Source organism: Ptychodera flava, chromosome 20 (assembly GCF_041260155.1).
Source record: "Ptychodera flava strain L36383 chromosome 20, AS_Pfla_20210202, whole genome shotgun sequence".
In the NCBI taxonomy this organism is placed as follows: domain Eukaryota; kingdom Metazoa; phylum Hemichordata; class Enteropneusta; family Ptychoderidae; genus Ptychodera; species Ptychodera flava.
The window spans coordinates 8,587,988-8,603,296 of record NC_091947.1 but is presented as its reverse complement, the minus strand read 5'-3'; the positions used below and the strand labels follow the sequence as shown (position 1 = coordinate 8,603,296).

Here is a 15,309-nt window from a genome sequence, read left to right as displayed (position 1 = left end):
CAAGCTTAATTTTACAAATGACATTTTTTTCATCGAGCCTCGATAAATCAACACTTTTCAAATAATAGCATTGGTATCTAATATTAGTGATTTACTGTAATAGTTACAGGGGTATTCACATCCCGCTTACAGTACCCAGCAAGCTAAGCGCGAAAAACACTCAGGGCAGTGGGACCACATTTGATAGAGTATTAACCGTTTTAACCCATGAAATAACATATGAAGTTTAATCACGGTCTTTTCGGAAGAAAATGTTCTCCAACATCCCTCTAAACGATTAGGTACATCCATGGAGCTACTCTTCTGGTAATCTATGGCACAACTATTTCTAATGACCGTGTGCTGCTCCCCCTGGTGAATATTCAACTTTGCTGCGCTACGTGCGGTACGCGTATACGTATACGCCGGGCTCTGTTCCGGTGCACAGTTGCAAGCTCACACAGGACCAACGATCGAGGGAAAGCACTACTCCAATTATTTACAAAATGAGCAAAGTTTGCTTGATTGTTATCGATGGCTGGGGAGTTTCAGATGTTGTTGAAGGTAAGACTATGGGAAAATTGTTTATCAGTAGTGAATTTTTCCTCTTTATTATGGATTTGCCGAATTGTTCACCAGCACTGAACGCGAATGTTGGTCCATTTCCTCTCCATAAAATGTGAATAAAACTAGATATTGACATGAACGAGCTTTATTAAAAATTCAAGTACACGTCATGTCTAAATGACTGGATTAAAATTTAGCTCGCATGTTTGTGGTGCTATGGAGGGTATATGCAGTAATAATAACCTACCTCCGTGATGAGGCCATGATTGCAAGGTCGTCGAGGTCACTGGCTTGACCCTGCAGCAAGAATGGTATGTCACGCTCACATTGCAGTTTTCACCCCACCAGTGATCAAATCATATTATCTGAACATGTCATTCATCACAACACATGTTTCTTTAGTTTACGTACAATTTTCACATTATTGGAAATGTGGGCAACGGTTGACCGGCTTGCTCGCTGCTTAAAGCTCTCTCTAACAGTAACACTGTACCATCCCCGGCATCTTGAGAGCGCGAGCGTACTCAGGATGAAAGCATAAGCTGGTACATGTACATGATGTAGTAGAGGCGAGACGAGGCGGTCATCGACCTTTTATGCGTTCGAGGAATTCCACACTGTTACCAAATGATGTGACAGTCAGATTTTTCTGTTTTTTTTTTGAAATTTTATAATTTACATGAAATTTGGGGTTACTGCCTTGCATCAATTTTGCAATCATTCTGTTATCAGGCAGTCTCCTCAGTATCAACCTGACTTGCCCTGTTTGCCAACAAGCACATGAAAATGCCAATGCACATGTAAACTGGCTGCTATTGCCTAATGCAACTGAAATTGGACTTATTAAAGCTATAAGAATATGAATGATTAAAATGCGAAGATATACATTTTCTATCAAGAAATAAAAAATTGAGTAAAGTTTATCTATAAAAGCATACATCTCAAATTTACAATTGCATTTGTAAACTTTCGTAGAAACTATTTCAATAGTGTCAGTTAAGGTCATTATGTGTAAGGTCATTTGAGGTCATCTCTTTGAAGTTTTTGATTCTCAGATGACATTCCTTGGTGCACACTGCATTAGAATTGAATATAAAGTGAGCTATATTATATATTTGAAAATGTCGCAAACTGACATGTTGAATGGGACTTGATTTAATTGTTCATCAATAGCCTAAATTATATTCTATGGAATAATCATTGAAGTAATTGTTTGGCTTCATAGATATGGCTTCTTAGATATCGGTCCTAATGTATTCTGAGAGTCTTCTTCAAATGTGATAAAAGCTGTCAGATTATTGACAAAACGGTTATTTATAGAACTCTTAAGAATGAACTATATCTTAGTAACCAGCTGAAATGTCTAAACTATGCTGAGGAACAATAAACTTTCTCAAAATTTAAAGTGGACATACCATTGATGAACGATAAAATGTTATCTGTTACTTCTACTTGGAATTATGACCCACTCAAATTATCTTAAGCCAAAGTCGTGTGCGAACAACAGTTCTTTTCACTTAAAAGGAAAGGACAACGTACAGCCCAAGTCATTGACCAACAAAGATGAAAATTAATTGAATACTTATCTCAGTCGTTTATGAGATTGTCTCATTTTATATTCATAGGGTCTTGCCTTTACAGTTGAATTTTGTAACATGATTTTTCTAGCGGAATCTTAAGACAAAAGTTTAATGTACATCAATGTCCTTGGTTTGACATTCTTAAAAACCCTGTAGTATGTCACTGATTTTGGCTGTAAGCCAGCTTGCTCTTTGCTCTATCGACAATGGATAAGCAAAGCCTGCACATAAAGTGACACTTTTACCCTGTCAAAGATTGGCATATTTGTCTGTCATATAGTCTGAGGTTTAAGGATTTGAAATTAAAATCTTTGTAAAGTTTGCTTGAAGTTTGAAACCATTGGAACTGTGAAACGTCACTGATTTATTTTACTTTGGATGTGGTGTTCTTTTGAAACACTAACTTCGCTCAGTGCTTGAGGACATTTGTAGCTTTCCCAGTAGGTTAATGTAAGCTTGGACAGACTATTGATCAGAATAACTGCTGTCCGAAAACCCACTACAAAATTTCTTTGGCTCAATCTCTTCAATGTTTGGGACTTTAATTTGATCAATTTCTAAAGGGACATCACTATTTCTGACACCAGTATCATTCATGGTATCTGTCTCAACAAACTGCTGGCATTTTTTTGGTGGTTTAAAATGAGATGCTGTTGTTTTTTTTCTTCAAAATGTTGAACCCTGACCACACTTCATAAGTTTTAGTGTGATATAAATAACTTCAACATACTCTTTTCCTTCAACCCAGGCAATGCCATCCTGAATGCTGAGACACCTGTCATGGACACACTGTTTGAAGAAAATGCAGTCACTCTGGATGCTTCAGGGTTAGCTGTGGGCTTGCCTGCTGGATTGATGGGAAACAGTGAAGTGGGACATACAACCATCGGCATTGGTAGAATCATATACCAGGTGTGTGTGTCTATCCTTCATTAGGAAATGTAAATTCTGATAGTGTAATAACTGTATTTGCAGTATGTTGAAGTAGAGAAAAAAATACTCTTGCAAACTCTTTTAGGTTTTTCATTTTTACAGGTTTGTTTGGGTAGTTTGAGTGAATTTCTTTATGAAGACTTCATGTGCAAAATTATAAGTACAAAGATTAAAATTAGAAATTCTGCAGGTGTTAAAAGAAAATTATTTGTCATCCTTTGTCAACTCTATATTTCTGAAATATTTTATTGTGTAAAACAAAAGTATGCTGGTCCATTCCAATAATTTAAAACGGCAAAGAAACAACGAAAATGCATATAGTTGAACATGAAGGAGGGATCACGTCAAGAAATACATGCTAGTATCTTCAAGTTCATTAACTGAAAACTAAGGCAAATTCCTCAACATGTCTAAATGAAGGGCAATGCATCAACATTCTACAGTATTTATAGGGTTATTGAGCTAATTCATGGTTAATGATTGCTGCATTTTGGCAATGCTCTTGTTACACGACCATGTACGTGCCCTGTGGAAGTATAATAATTAGAGACTAAAGTATATTTGTGGTGTTGCCAAATGTCCATCACAAATCAGAGGCTGTCCTGGCTGCATTCTTTTATTTGATTCATGACATGTACCAGTCTGACACCAAGACAGATTCACGAAATGCCTGCCATTACCGACATACACACAGATGAGTACACAGGACACTGGAAGGTCATCGTCACTTTTACAAAATCCTTTCGGGGCTTGGTGACATTGACCCGATGATTTGATAGCAAGGTCATGAAACAGTTAAAGTCATGAGAACCCCAAGTATTAATTAGGAACGGTTCTAAAACCTTATTCATGTACTGTGTATGACTACACATTAAATGTAAACGTTCAATGCAAAGACTGTTCAGTATTAAGATTCCTTGGCAGTATGATTTTTCAATCAGGCCTTGTGTAAAGTGATAGGCTTAACGTCATTCACCAAAACACTTATTTATCTGACTTTGTCAATATCGTGAACTCCGATACCATATAAATCTTTTGCAAATACCCGCTGTAGTATCACTGATGTCACTTAAGAACGATTTGAAGTGATAGCATTCCAATATAAATCTTTAAGATAATATATCTGGCTATTTCAAAAAGTCAGTTGTGTGAATGTTGTTATCAAACAAATAAATCATGTTTCAGCTTTCATCATATAGATTTGTTTTGCAATCACAAATTTGGCCACGGTGGACAGAAATACCCACAAATTTTGTCAGCAAGCCTTCACGACTGTATTGTTTTTACAGCAGTTTGTTGTTAAGAGACTCCTTATGGCTTTCATCTTAACATAGCTAAAATTGAAGTGCCAATTTTATCATTCTTGAATTTTTGATTTTCAACAGTCTTGTGTAAAAACTTCAGACGTATATTTTTTATTACCTGTAATGATACAACTGTATCATCATGTAGAATAAGCTGTTGTGCCTAAGTTCATATAGTGATGTTCGAATGTGCATGTAAATTTTCTTGCCATATGAAAATATTGTATGTAAAAATAGAAGACACTTGCTAATGTGCCTGAATCCAAGATGTATTTGATTCTGGTTGAGCTATTATGATGACTGGAAGTGTAATTTATCATACTATCTCCAATCAACCATAGTGATTGATTTGATATGCTAAAATGCATGACAGTTGTGTCTAGGTTTTACTGATATGTATGTACATGTACTGAGTTCATAATTTCACCACCATTGCTAGGTAGTGCTATCAATGGTGATTGTGGACCTGTTTACAGGCAATGGCAGTAAACTGCAAATTTGTTTGTGTTGATAATTGTATGTGTCTATAAGTTGTCTGTTCCATTATTTGTTTTTATCAAATTGTAGGATATTGTTCGGATCAACCAGAGTATTGAGGACAAATCCATATTCAGTAACAAGACTTTAGTTGATGCCTGTAGCAGAGCAAAGAGTGGCAACGGAAGACTTCATTTCTTAGGACTGGTGAGCAAAATGTCAAAAATACATGCTAACTTTATTCTATGGTTTTAGCATCTTAAAGTATTTCTAATGCCCAAAGAATTAAGCAGTTCTGAACAGTAAGACTTTTGCCCAATTTGATAATCTGTTCTTCAACTTGCATTTTGTTGTAGTTTTACAAAAAAGCACACAACATATCGATGCAAACTGGACATATATTACCGGTACCTGTGTTTTTGCAGCAAAAATAACCATTCATTATGAAGGCCCACTTTTTCCATATGTTGGGAAGTGGTGTACTAGATGGCCTTGCGTTGGAAGCTTACTACACTTCATTAGGAAAATCTGCTCTCTATGGAATGATTAACAACTAAAGAAAAGATCCTTGTAACATACATGCACACATCACAGTCTTGTAGTATTTTGAAGTAAAAAAAAAATATACGAAATATGACATGAAATATTGACTGCTCAGGAATAGTATGTCTATATGGTATGAATAATCAAAACAAAGTTTGTTTCTCAGGGTTATCAGCATAAACTAGATCAAACTCGTTTCCACTTTATTCTGTCCGAGTTCCGACGATACTTTATGTGTGGCTAATGATGTTGATTTTATTGACTAGGTGAGTGATGGTGGCGTACATTCCCACATTGACCATCTGCTGACAATGATTGACGTTGTAAAGCAGCAGGCCGTACCCAAATGCTATGTACAGTTCTTCTCTGATGGCCGTGACACAAGACCGACTAGCGGAGGTAAGTTAGTGTTCAGCTACAGTTTTGCAATATTCAGGCCGCAGTTTTGAATAAAACATCCTTTGAATGAAATGCAACCACTTTGTAAAATGGAAGAAGGTACCTGGTATCCCACTTGTTTTTGTGTCAATGCTAATGATATGTCTAGCCTCGATAATGTATCTCTGATTTCTGTTCTCTGAAAGTTTTACCATGAGAATACTGATTATTACATTGTACCTCACTATGTATACCATATCTAATTCATATTTCAATATTTAACTTTTAAAGCTCATTTTTCTACACAGAGATACAAAGGATATGTAATGTAGAATGATTTGGACAACAGTTTATATTTCAACATTTCTTTGTTTTCCCTTTTTTTTTCAAAGTTTCAGGACAGTTGTAATGATTATCTAGAAATGATGAGAGTCGTTTGGTTTTCGATAGTTTGTAAAGTCAAAATTGTTATATCGCCGGTATAGCACAATCAATGTCCATCTACCCTTTTGCTGCAGTATTCTTTGAAACAAAATTGTTATTTTTATTGCAAAGTTGGAATTATTTGAAGGATAATGGGCTAAATTTTCTAAAATAGCCTAAGGCTATTGAATGGGGTGTAAAATTTGTTGATGGTTTATTTTTGCTTTTGGGTTGGTAGCTGATTATTTACAATCTCTCTAATAGGCTGTATGTCCAACGTATCCATCGGAAATAATATGTGCTGCAGACTATGAAGTATTTGTTACTTGTGCTCATTGGAATGTCATCTCTGGTTACCACTATTAATTCAAATATTTTCACCAGCAATTAAACTATCATATCTGAATATAATTGTAAAATGATAAATGACACAGCCATTTTCTTATTATCGGTAACACTTAAGCTATTGCAAACACATTCCTTGAAATATATTTAACTCTAGTTTCCCCCGCAGCTACCCCAGGATAAAGCACGTAGTGTTTAACCTCTGCAGCACATACAGCTACATGTACGTGCACAGAAAGCTACATAGACATGTTTTTAAATTGAATGCTTAACCTGTGAATATCACAAAGGTCATAGGGCAAAGTTTGATAGAAATGCTAGAGGGGTTGTACTTAATCATTTTACCTTCTGCTCAAAGATGTGTAGACACTTGAAAGCATCTTGAACTTTCCCAATACAGAGTTTTGCCATACTGTTAAATTTTTGAGTTTCAATCAACCATTGGTGTTGATTTAATGCTTTGCAGAAAATAAGGTGATGTTCACGACGATATTTCTTTTATATACATGTACTCTGTCTCATTTTCACATCTCAGTTACCTACGTCCAGCAAGTCCTGGATTACCTAAAAGCTGGAAATTATGGTGAGCTTGCAACTGTTGTCGGTCGGTACTATGCCATGGACCGCGACAAGCGCTATGAGAGAATCAAGGTTGCTTATGAAGCATTGACAAAGGGCACTGGTGAGAAAACTACACCAGATCAAGTCATTGAAGTAAGTTACAGTCACTGATATTGTGGAAAGAGCCATACATACTACATTACTAGTGAAGTCTAGCTTTTATGTCTATCTTCAACTTCAGGTGGAATAAACGTCTTGTCATATAGACATGTTAATACCAGGCAATCACTGAATTGACAACTCACTGTAGGTCAGAAATACCAGTGAGACACCATATAGTTATTGAAGTAATCCTCTTTTGGGGGGGGGGGGATTTAGAAGATGTCAAATGATGAATTGTGCACACAGTCATGGATTTGTGATCACAGCAGCCTGACCTCTCCCATTTCAACTGAGCCTCTTGATGATTTTTTTCCAAATGAAATCATACAAATATTTTGAACCCTTGTTTATTTCTTGTTTGGGATTGATGTCAGTGTTTTACATTTTCTGTTTAATGTGAACACCCATACAACAAGTGAAGTGTGATAGACCCTTTCAAATCCACTTGATTGTACCATATCTATAGTAGTTTGAATTGATATACAAATCAGCTATCTAGGAATAAGTATTGATGTGTCAGATGTAAATCAACACACAGAGACTCAAATTTACGTACTATGGAAAGGAAATGAGAACACACAAAACCATCTTGAAGTCTATATCTGAACAACCATGCTTTTCTAGGTGATCAAGAAGAGATATGCACTGGAACCAACAGAGACTGATGAGTTCTTGAAACCAATCATCGTGAACGAGGAAGGGAGGGTGAAAGATGGCGACACATTGATATTTATTGACTTCCGTGCCGACAGAATGAGAGAAATTGTAGAATCTTTTGGATTGAAGAGGCATTTTGACACGGATGTGATACCAAAAGATTTGGTAAGTGTAATGTAGTTCATGATATCCTTTGGTTCGCATTTTGAAAACGAGGCAGCTAATATAGCGGTTAGTGTGAGAGCAGTATTAGTAGTAAGTACTGTTTAATAGTTCAACTCGTGTCTTCTTGGTATTTCTTTTATGGTTTTATTGCCCATCTTTAAAGTGTTTTGAGTTAGTATTTGATGTTGTGTTGTTTTGTGTGACGACAGCATGACAATTTCTAATGTATCATGTACATTATGGCAATAAAGTTATCATATGGGATATATGGTAGAGGTTGCTTTAAATAAAGTAGGTCAAAATCAAAGCAAGTTTCTTACATTTTCAGCTATGTACCTATGCTATATATTAAGTTATAATATGCTCGGCTGGAATCCGGCAATCTGATTGGCTGGAGCCGGGGTTTATATTCTCTACAAGAAGACCTGCGCGCCGCGTAACATGTTTGAGCTCGCGCAATTTCGAACGCCAACTTGAGAGTTCAACGCGCCGTAGCCTAATGTCGAACAAGTCTATGGCTTCAGATTGTTTTTGATCGTTAAATTTTAGGCTAGTGCAGCTTGACGAACCAAAATATGAAGAGTTTCTGTAAGCAGCGGAGTCTGTGTAACAACACCACAATTTTTTAAAGTTTTATGAGCGTTTTTTTTATAAAAAAAATTCTTCAAGTTCGATGTCTAATCGCGATATCGATGCGTTGCGTAACCGTAGTTTATGACTGCAACTGTGCACGCGCGCGCGCGTTCTGAAACGTTCTTTTTTGGAGTTTGTATGACGCTTGGCGCTCCTGAACTGTTGTGCCAACTTCGGCCCTAAAATAACGAAATTGTCCACTTTTTTTTACTTCAACATATTATAATGAGGTTATAAACGGTGCGCTCGGGTATTTGGTTGCAGATATAAGACCCCTGGGGTGAAAATTAGCATATTTGGGTGAAATAATCACCTCGCTTCGCTCGGTGATTATTTCCCGCCAATATGCTAATTTTCAGCCCAGAGGTGTTATATCCGCAACCAAATACCCTCGCTTGCCGTTTATAACCTCTAATTATTATTGACTTGATATAAGAAGTTAATATCTAGACATGTAGAATTGTAAGTTTTCAAACAAAGCAAATTAATCCAAATAGTCAATACATGATACATAGAGGATCATTGTGACAAGCATTTTTAGGTAGTGTTCAGTTATTCCCATATTTTGCCTATTGCAACACATTCAAAGCCTCTTAGACAGTTCATAGTTATAGTTCAGGTGAAGTCAATATACCAGTACGCAGACATAATGTTTCAATGAGAATTCCTTGAAAGGGAAAGAAGTTTTCGTATACTTTTAATATTTTAACATTTCTTAAACCCTATTCCACTACATGCATGGGATCATCCAAACAACACCGACAAAGCAATGATCTCCCTTTTCATGAGATTGTGTGAAACCTCTAATCGTGAATTCAGTTTGATACAACAGTATTTCCTTCTCCACCTTTCATTTCCTTCGTGTGATTCTTTTTGTTGTCTGTTTGATTTAACCACAGCACATTTCAATCATGGCGCAGTACAAAGTTGACTGGCCATTCCCGATGCTGTTTCCACCGCAGCAACCAGACAATGTACTTGGAGAATGGATAGCCAAGAAAGGTCTAGCCCAGTTCCACTGTGCAGGTATTTGATTTCACTCTCTGTGATCATCGTATTTAGAAAGATTGCCATCATGGAAGATAAGGGAAGGAAACTGAAAAACTTAGGAAAGTACATGCCTTGAACTTGAATGACTTAAACTTTATCTCAATCTTTCTGTACTTCATATCATTCCTTTTCAAAAATGTTGATAAAAATCATGGGTCACCGTGCAAAATCTGGTACTTGAGAAACAGGTATTCCAATATTTACTGACACTTGAAATTCAAAATGGCCGCTTTCCCTATGCAAACTCTTTTGGGAAAAGTAAAGTTTCGATCTGCCCAAAAATAAGCTAGTGAAAATTTTAGATTCTTTATATTAGATACGTTAGCCTAAAATGAACCCCTACAAATGGTAGACCCAAAACAAATTGTAAAAGTTTGAGAGTCCAATATCTGTCTTTAAAAAATCTAAAACATCCCATAATTTTGATAGATTTACAGTATTTTGTTTTATTGTACATTTTGTAGTTTTATTTCTTATAAATTTTTAGTGTTTTCTTTTATCACATTTTCAAATAACGTCTGTTTTATCCTCCTTTCTGTTCGTCTTCAGAAACAGAAAAGTACGCTCACGTCACCTTCTTCTTCAATGGTGGCAGAGAGGCTGCATTTGAAAAAGAAGACAGGTCTATGGTTCCCTCTCCTAAAGTACCGACTTATGATCAGTTACCTGAAATGAGTTCAGCAGGTGTCGCCGATGAGGTCAGACTTTCATTGAATCTTTTCATGTCAAGTTCACTTTCCACTCCTGGGTGATTTTATAATGTTGTGAAGGTTTCAGCGCAACTCTTTAAACTTTTACCATCGAATACATCAGTAGTCTGGTGGAAAGTAACACCAGTTATTACACTGGCAAAGGCAGTGATTGTTGTAGTATTGTTGATGTAGCACTATCAGTAAATTAACAGTGTTGCAGTACCTATTTATTAAAAGTTAATGCAATCTGTTTGTGGTCACAGTGAGGAGCTACAGTCATTTACATTAGATGTTCTATAAGTCAGATGTTTTGAATAAAGGTGTCCAGTGTACATTCTATTGTGTATGTTTACCAGGAAAACAATTGCAGTTTCTCTACATGTGTCAATGTAGCACTAGTTGATATGGTGAAGGCATAGCTGATTTGTTGCATGAGTGCAATGGCAGCACAGTTTTAACTTTATAAGATGTGTACAATAAATATTTCTGTCTTCCTTCCTGTGATCACAGATGGTCAGAGCCATTGGAAGTGGACAATATCCATTTGTCATGTGTAACTTTGCCCCACCGGATATGGTAGGACACACAGGACAGTATGAACCAGCAGTCAAAGCATGTGAAGCAACAGGTAATCTTTCTAAACTGTAACTCTAGGTGGCGTGATTCTTTGTCCCTTCACATCGACTGTACATGCACAAACACACTGATCAGTGTAACAGGATTTGAGCTGATGTAACTGTAAAATGAAAGGTCGAAAAGTTTTTCTTGTGTGATCTAATGTCAGGTCATTGTATCTGTTCAGGCCAGTTTGTAAAATAAAAGAACTCTCCAACTTTGTTTGCCATCATAGTCTTCCCCTGTCCAAGTATCGCTAAACTCAAGGTCTTGAACTTGAGTGCCATATCAATAATTCATGTTCATGTACATGTCCATCTGATGTCATCTTACCCTTTCCAGTTCATCCACATTGCATCTTCTAAATATTTTCTTGGCTGTAATTTCTTATTTACGTTGACAATTATTACATAGCAGAAGTGGGACTATCCATAGCCTTGTATCTGTAACCATTGACACAGCTGTACTGATTGCTTCCCAATAGATATTGCGATTGGTCGTATTCATGACGCATGTGAGGAACACGGATATGTCTTACTCATCACAGCGGATCATGGCAATGCTGAGAAGATGCTAAGTGAAAAGGGAGGTCCACACACAGCACACACAACATTTAGGGGTTAGTATTGTCTCACTATCACTTCTGTTCCTCTTTCGCACATTATCCATCAGTAGAATTATTGTTGTCCATAGAAATATATCTGTGATTCTTATTCGTTCACCAAATGCCTGAGGTTAGAAATATGCTCATGTGATGTAATTTTCTAAAACACATTAGGCAAACCAAGTTTTCAAGGTTTATTCACACGAAATTGTGAGCTGTTAACATCTTTTCCAAAAAGGGAATCCAAAACAAGTATTATACATTTCTATAAGAAACTACCTTAATTCTCTTGTCTGAATATATCTTTAAAGTAGCATTCTTTTAATAATATCTGTTCTTACTAATGATTTCATCAGATTTTGAATTTGGAAAGAGGGGTAATATGCTTAATTGTTGAACAAAAAACCAGATAATGCCACTTGTTTTTTTTTGAGAACATAGGTAAATACGGTCCACATTTTATTAGCCCCTTGCTGAATGTCCATCCACTTCTGTGTCGTGAGGAAGACTGCATGTGCATAGTTGAAATACTAGCTTGAATGCATTGAGCATTACTATACCATTACAATGTACATATTACTAATTTTTTCATGCTCTCAAATTTTCATCAGTTCTGCAGTGAACAGATCCATCACAAGTTCAACTCAACATAGGCAATGTTCTCAATGTGTGTTCTGATTATTTTTGCAGTTCCATTCATAATGACTGGTTCTCACAAGTTCAAGACGGGCGGTGACCCTGGTCTCTCAGACGTTGCACCCACTGTGTTAGACTTGATGGGACTGGATATTCCTCCAGACATGACAGGCCAATCACTTCTGCAGAAATAGGTCATGTGATCTGACTTGGCCAATCATATTTGACAAGGACTAGTTACAAGTTGGTGAAACAATCTCATGCCTTCTTGGAGTGAGCATGTGATCTTTCATAGAGCTGGTGGATTGAAGCCATTTGGTTGAATGTAGAGCTGTTTATATGTAATTATAAAACTGGAATGTTAAATTAATAAAATAGTGAACTGACTTTTTTATTGATGTTGTTGAAATTAAAACTTCATGTTTAAAAACTGGTGTATTTAAACTGAAATTGATTGCCCTACTTTTCATTTGGCACTCTTGATTATGATAATAATCCCCAAACTCAGGATTATTAAATGTAACATGAGTTTGATTTTTGTGTATTTTGACGTTTTATGGTTTTTTTCATCTTATGTTTGACTGTAAACCGTAGCATTTACATTTATCTCAGATCATTTCCGTATCCCGGCACTACCACCATTTCCGTATCCCGGCACTACCACCATTTCCGTATCCTGGCACTACCACCGGAATATCTGTGTATATTCAGTTTCTTATCCTAGATACTGTATTCGTCAAATTCCTGCATAAGTCCAGTGCTAGATCACTCATTATGATGCAGAATATAATTTGTGGTTTTATTCATGCATAATTTCAAACTTTGTCACAACCCCAAAATTAAAAATTCACCAAAATGCTCACAGATGTATGACCCCGTGCATACCTTGAGTACTCAATGTGATTTTTAAACGTGTGTGATATTTTGCTATATGAAAAATCATAATGATAAAGTTGCAAGATTATCTTATTAAAGGGAAAGGCAGGGGATTGGAGTTGTTGTGTTTCAACTTTCTTGCGTAATTATTTATCATGTGTAGTTGTCCCAGCGTCATCATTCACAAAAAAATGATAGTGCTGTAGTATCCCAGTTTACAGTAACATTTTCTGCTACTGTTGTATTGTGATTTTGGAGCTATACTTACGAAACTCTGCTGTGACATCGGTGGCTTTCACAAGTCACTTTTCACAAATTTCACTTCCGGTCAACTTGATGCATTACACAGTACAACAATATTTTCATCAGAGAATTTCTGTCAGGATTTTCATATACAAATGAAAAAGAACAACCTTGAAATGATTATGTAAACAAGAAATAAATAAGGTCTATCGGAATGCACACAGTTCTTGCCATATTGATATTCCCTCCGTTCTGATGGTTACCAGTAGCACATGAAAAGGTAGTGCTTTTCATTGAATTCATATATATTCCTTTCAGAACAGAAAATAGCTTTAAGAATGCAGAATACCAGTGTCTAACAAATTATATTCACAAGAAAGATTTGAAATTCTTTCAATAAAAATTTTGAATTATACAAAGAGTACTCATGTGTGTTAAGCTTGGGGAAAGATCTGAGATAGCCATACTACCAACACACAGCTTGTGTTGTATTATACTACTTGTACAGTATTGTAAAAATTTGAAAAAAAAGTAGTGGTGTGTATAGCAAATTAATTACAAACTTGGCAGTGGTTTGATCTCAGGGCATCCCTGGATCCTGTTTCCACCATATCTGTCACAAAGCCACTGGTGAATCAGTGAATGTAAGTTAGTTTTCAGTGTCCCTCACTCGTCCAAAAGAGGAGCAGCTATACTGCTTTCTTTTTAATCAATACCTACATTTCCCCCTGTGTGCAAATGAACGTCTGTTATGTATAATGCCTATGGAAGCAGAGTTTGCACACATTATACCTTTCAATGCTGAAGAAAGACAGATACTTGTACAGGGCACCGTGTCTCTGGAATGTGTACCAAATAATACTACTTTCAAGACATGGTGATTTGAAATAATTTCAAAAAATGACCTGAAATAAAACTGATGTAAAACTTTTTTTCTTTTCAACCTGAAGGTGCTGCACAATAGAATAAAAGTAAGAAAAATACTTGCGTTGTAAAATTTGCTTGTGCTGTATCAGTTTGTGAATGGCAGAAACCAATTCTTGTGAGCTATATTCTATACTCCATGAGCATGGATATACTTGTGCATATACATATGTGTACATTGTATGTTTGTGTGCAGTTGGGTAAGTGCGTGTGCGTGTTTTGTAGAATATGTCGTATGCAGTCAGCCCTGAGTCAACATGTTCTAGAACCTTTTTGAGTTTCAGCAAGGTTTCTGTGTTCACTGCATGATTAATGTAACATGTGGGGACTACACAGTAAGTGAGGCTACCCACAATTCTCCATGATCCGTACACATGGAGATCACTCACTGAACTGAAGCAAATTTCTTCTGTACACAGAACAACTCGGTCCATATTTCAAAATTCTGGCAACATAGTTCTGATAATCATAATTTTATGATATCTCACTAGGAATAATGAGAAGATCAACCCCTTTTCCACAGAGGAGATAGTAATTTTGTAATTTTGTCAACATAGATTTTTGACAGCCATATGCAATATTTTCAAGGAAACTAAGGGAATAAGTTGCATCTGTGTTGGCAAAAGAAAGGGTATCAATTTTTTTTAATGTTCTTGACAAAGGAAATTTGCATGTCTGACAGGTGGTATGATGAGACCATTTTAGTTGCTGATAACTTTACCTTGACAAGTGTACATTTTTTTAGCACCTCCAAACATGGACTTCTCATTCAATTTACTCCTGAATTTTAAACATAATCATTTTGGAATATTAGTTTTAACTAAAAATCCTTAAATTAAATTCTAAGTTTCAAATCGTTCAGAAACTGATAAAATTGAAGAAGCCTCTAGCAAATAATGTCTGAGTGCACAAATCACGGGGAATTGTGGGTAGCCTCACTTACTGTGGACTACAGAGCATTA

General features: G+C 36.2%; 1 protein-coding gene across 1 annotated transcript; it reads left to right on the top strand.

Annotated features, from left to right (window-relative positions):
* Positions 1-140: 140 nt before the first annotated feature.
* LOC139119940 (2,3-bisphosphoglycerate-independent phosphoglycerate mutase-like) lies at positions 141-14,420 on the top strand. The gene is made up of 11 exons (XM_070683899.1): positions 141-543; positions 2,875-3,038; positions 4,931-5,047; positions 5,650-5,782; positions 7,065-7,243; positions 7,877-8,074; positions 9,607-9,733; positions 10,307-10,455; positions 10,960-11,077; positions 11,549-11,683; positions 12,359-14,420. The coding sequence occupies exons 1-11, from the start codon at positions 486-488 to the stop codon at positions 12,496-12,498; spliced, it is 1,518 nt and encodes a 505-aa protein (XP_070540000.1). The 5' UTR covers positions 141-485; the 3' UTR covers positions 12,499-14,420.
* The last annotated feature ends 889 nt before the right edge of the window (positions 14,421-15,309 follow it).

What these genes read in the sequence shown, in the direction of transcription:
- LOC139119940 (XM_070683899.1), top strand. Translation starts at nt 486, where the DNA reads ATGAGCAAAGTTTGCTTGATTGTTATCGATGGCTGGGGAGTTTCAGAT. An exon ending in GACTTCATTTCTTAGGACTG is followed by an intron (nt 5,048 to 5,649) that starts GTGAGCAAAATG and finishes TTTATTGACTAG; the next exon opens with GTGAGTGATGGTGGCGTACA. An exon ending in AGCCCAGTTCCACTGTGCAG is followed by an intron (nt 9,734 to 10,306) that starts GTATTTGATTTC and finishes GTTCGTCTTCAG; the next exon opens with AAACAGAAAAGTACGCTCAC.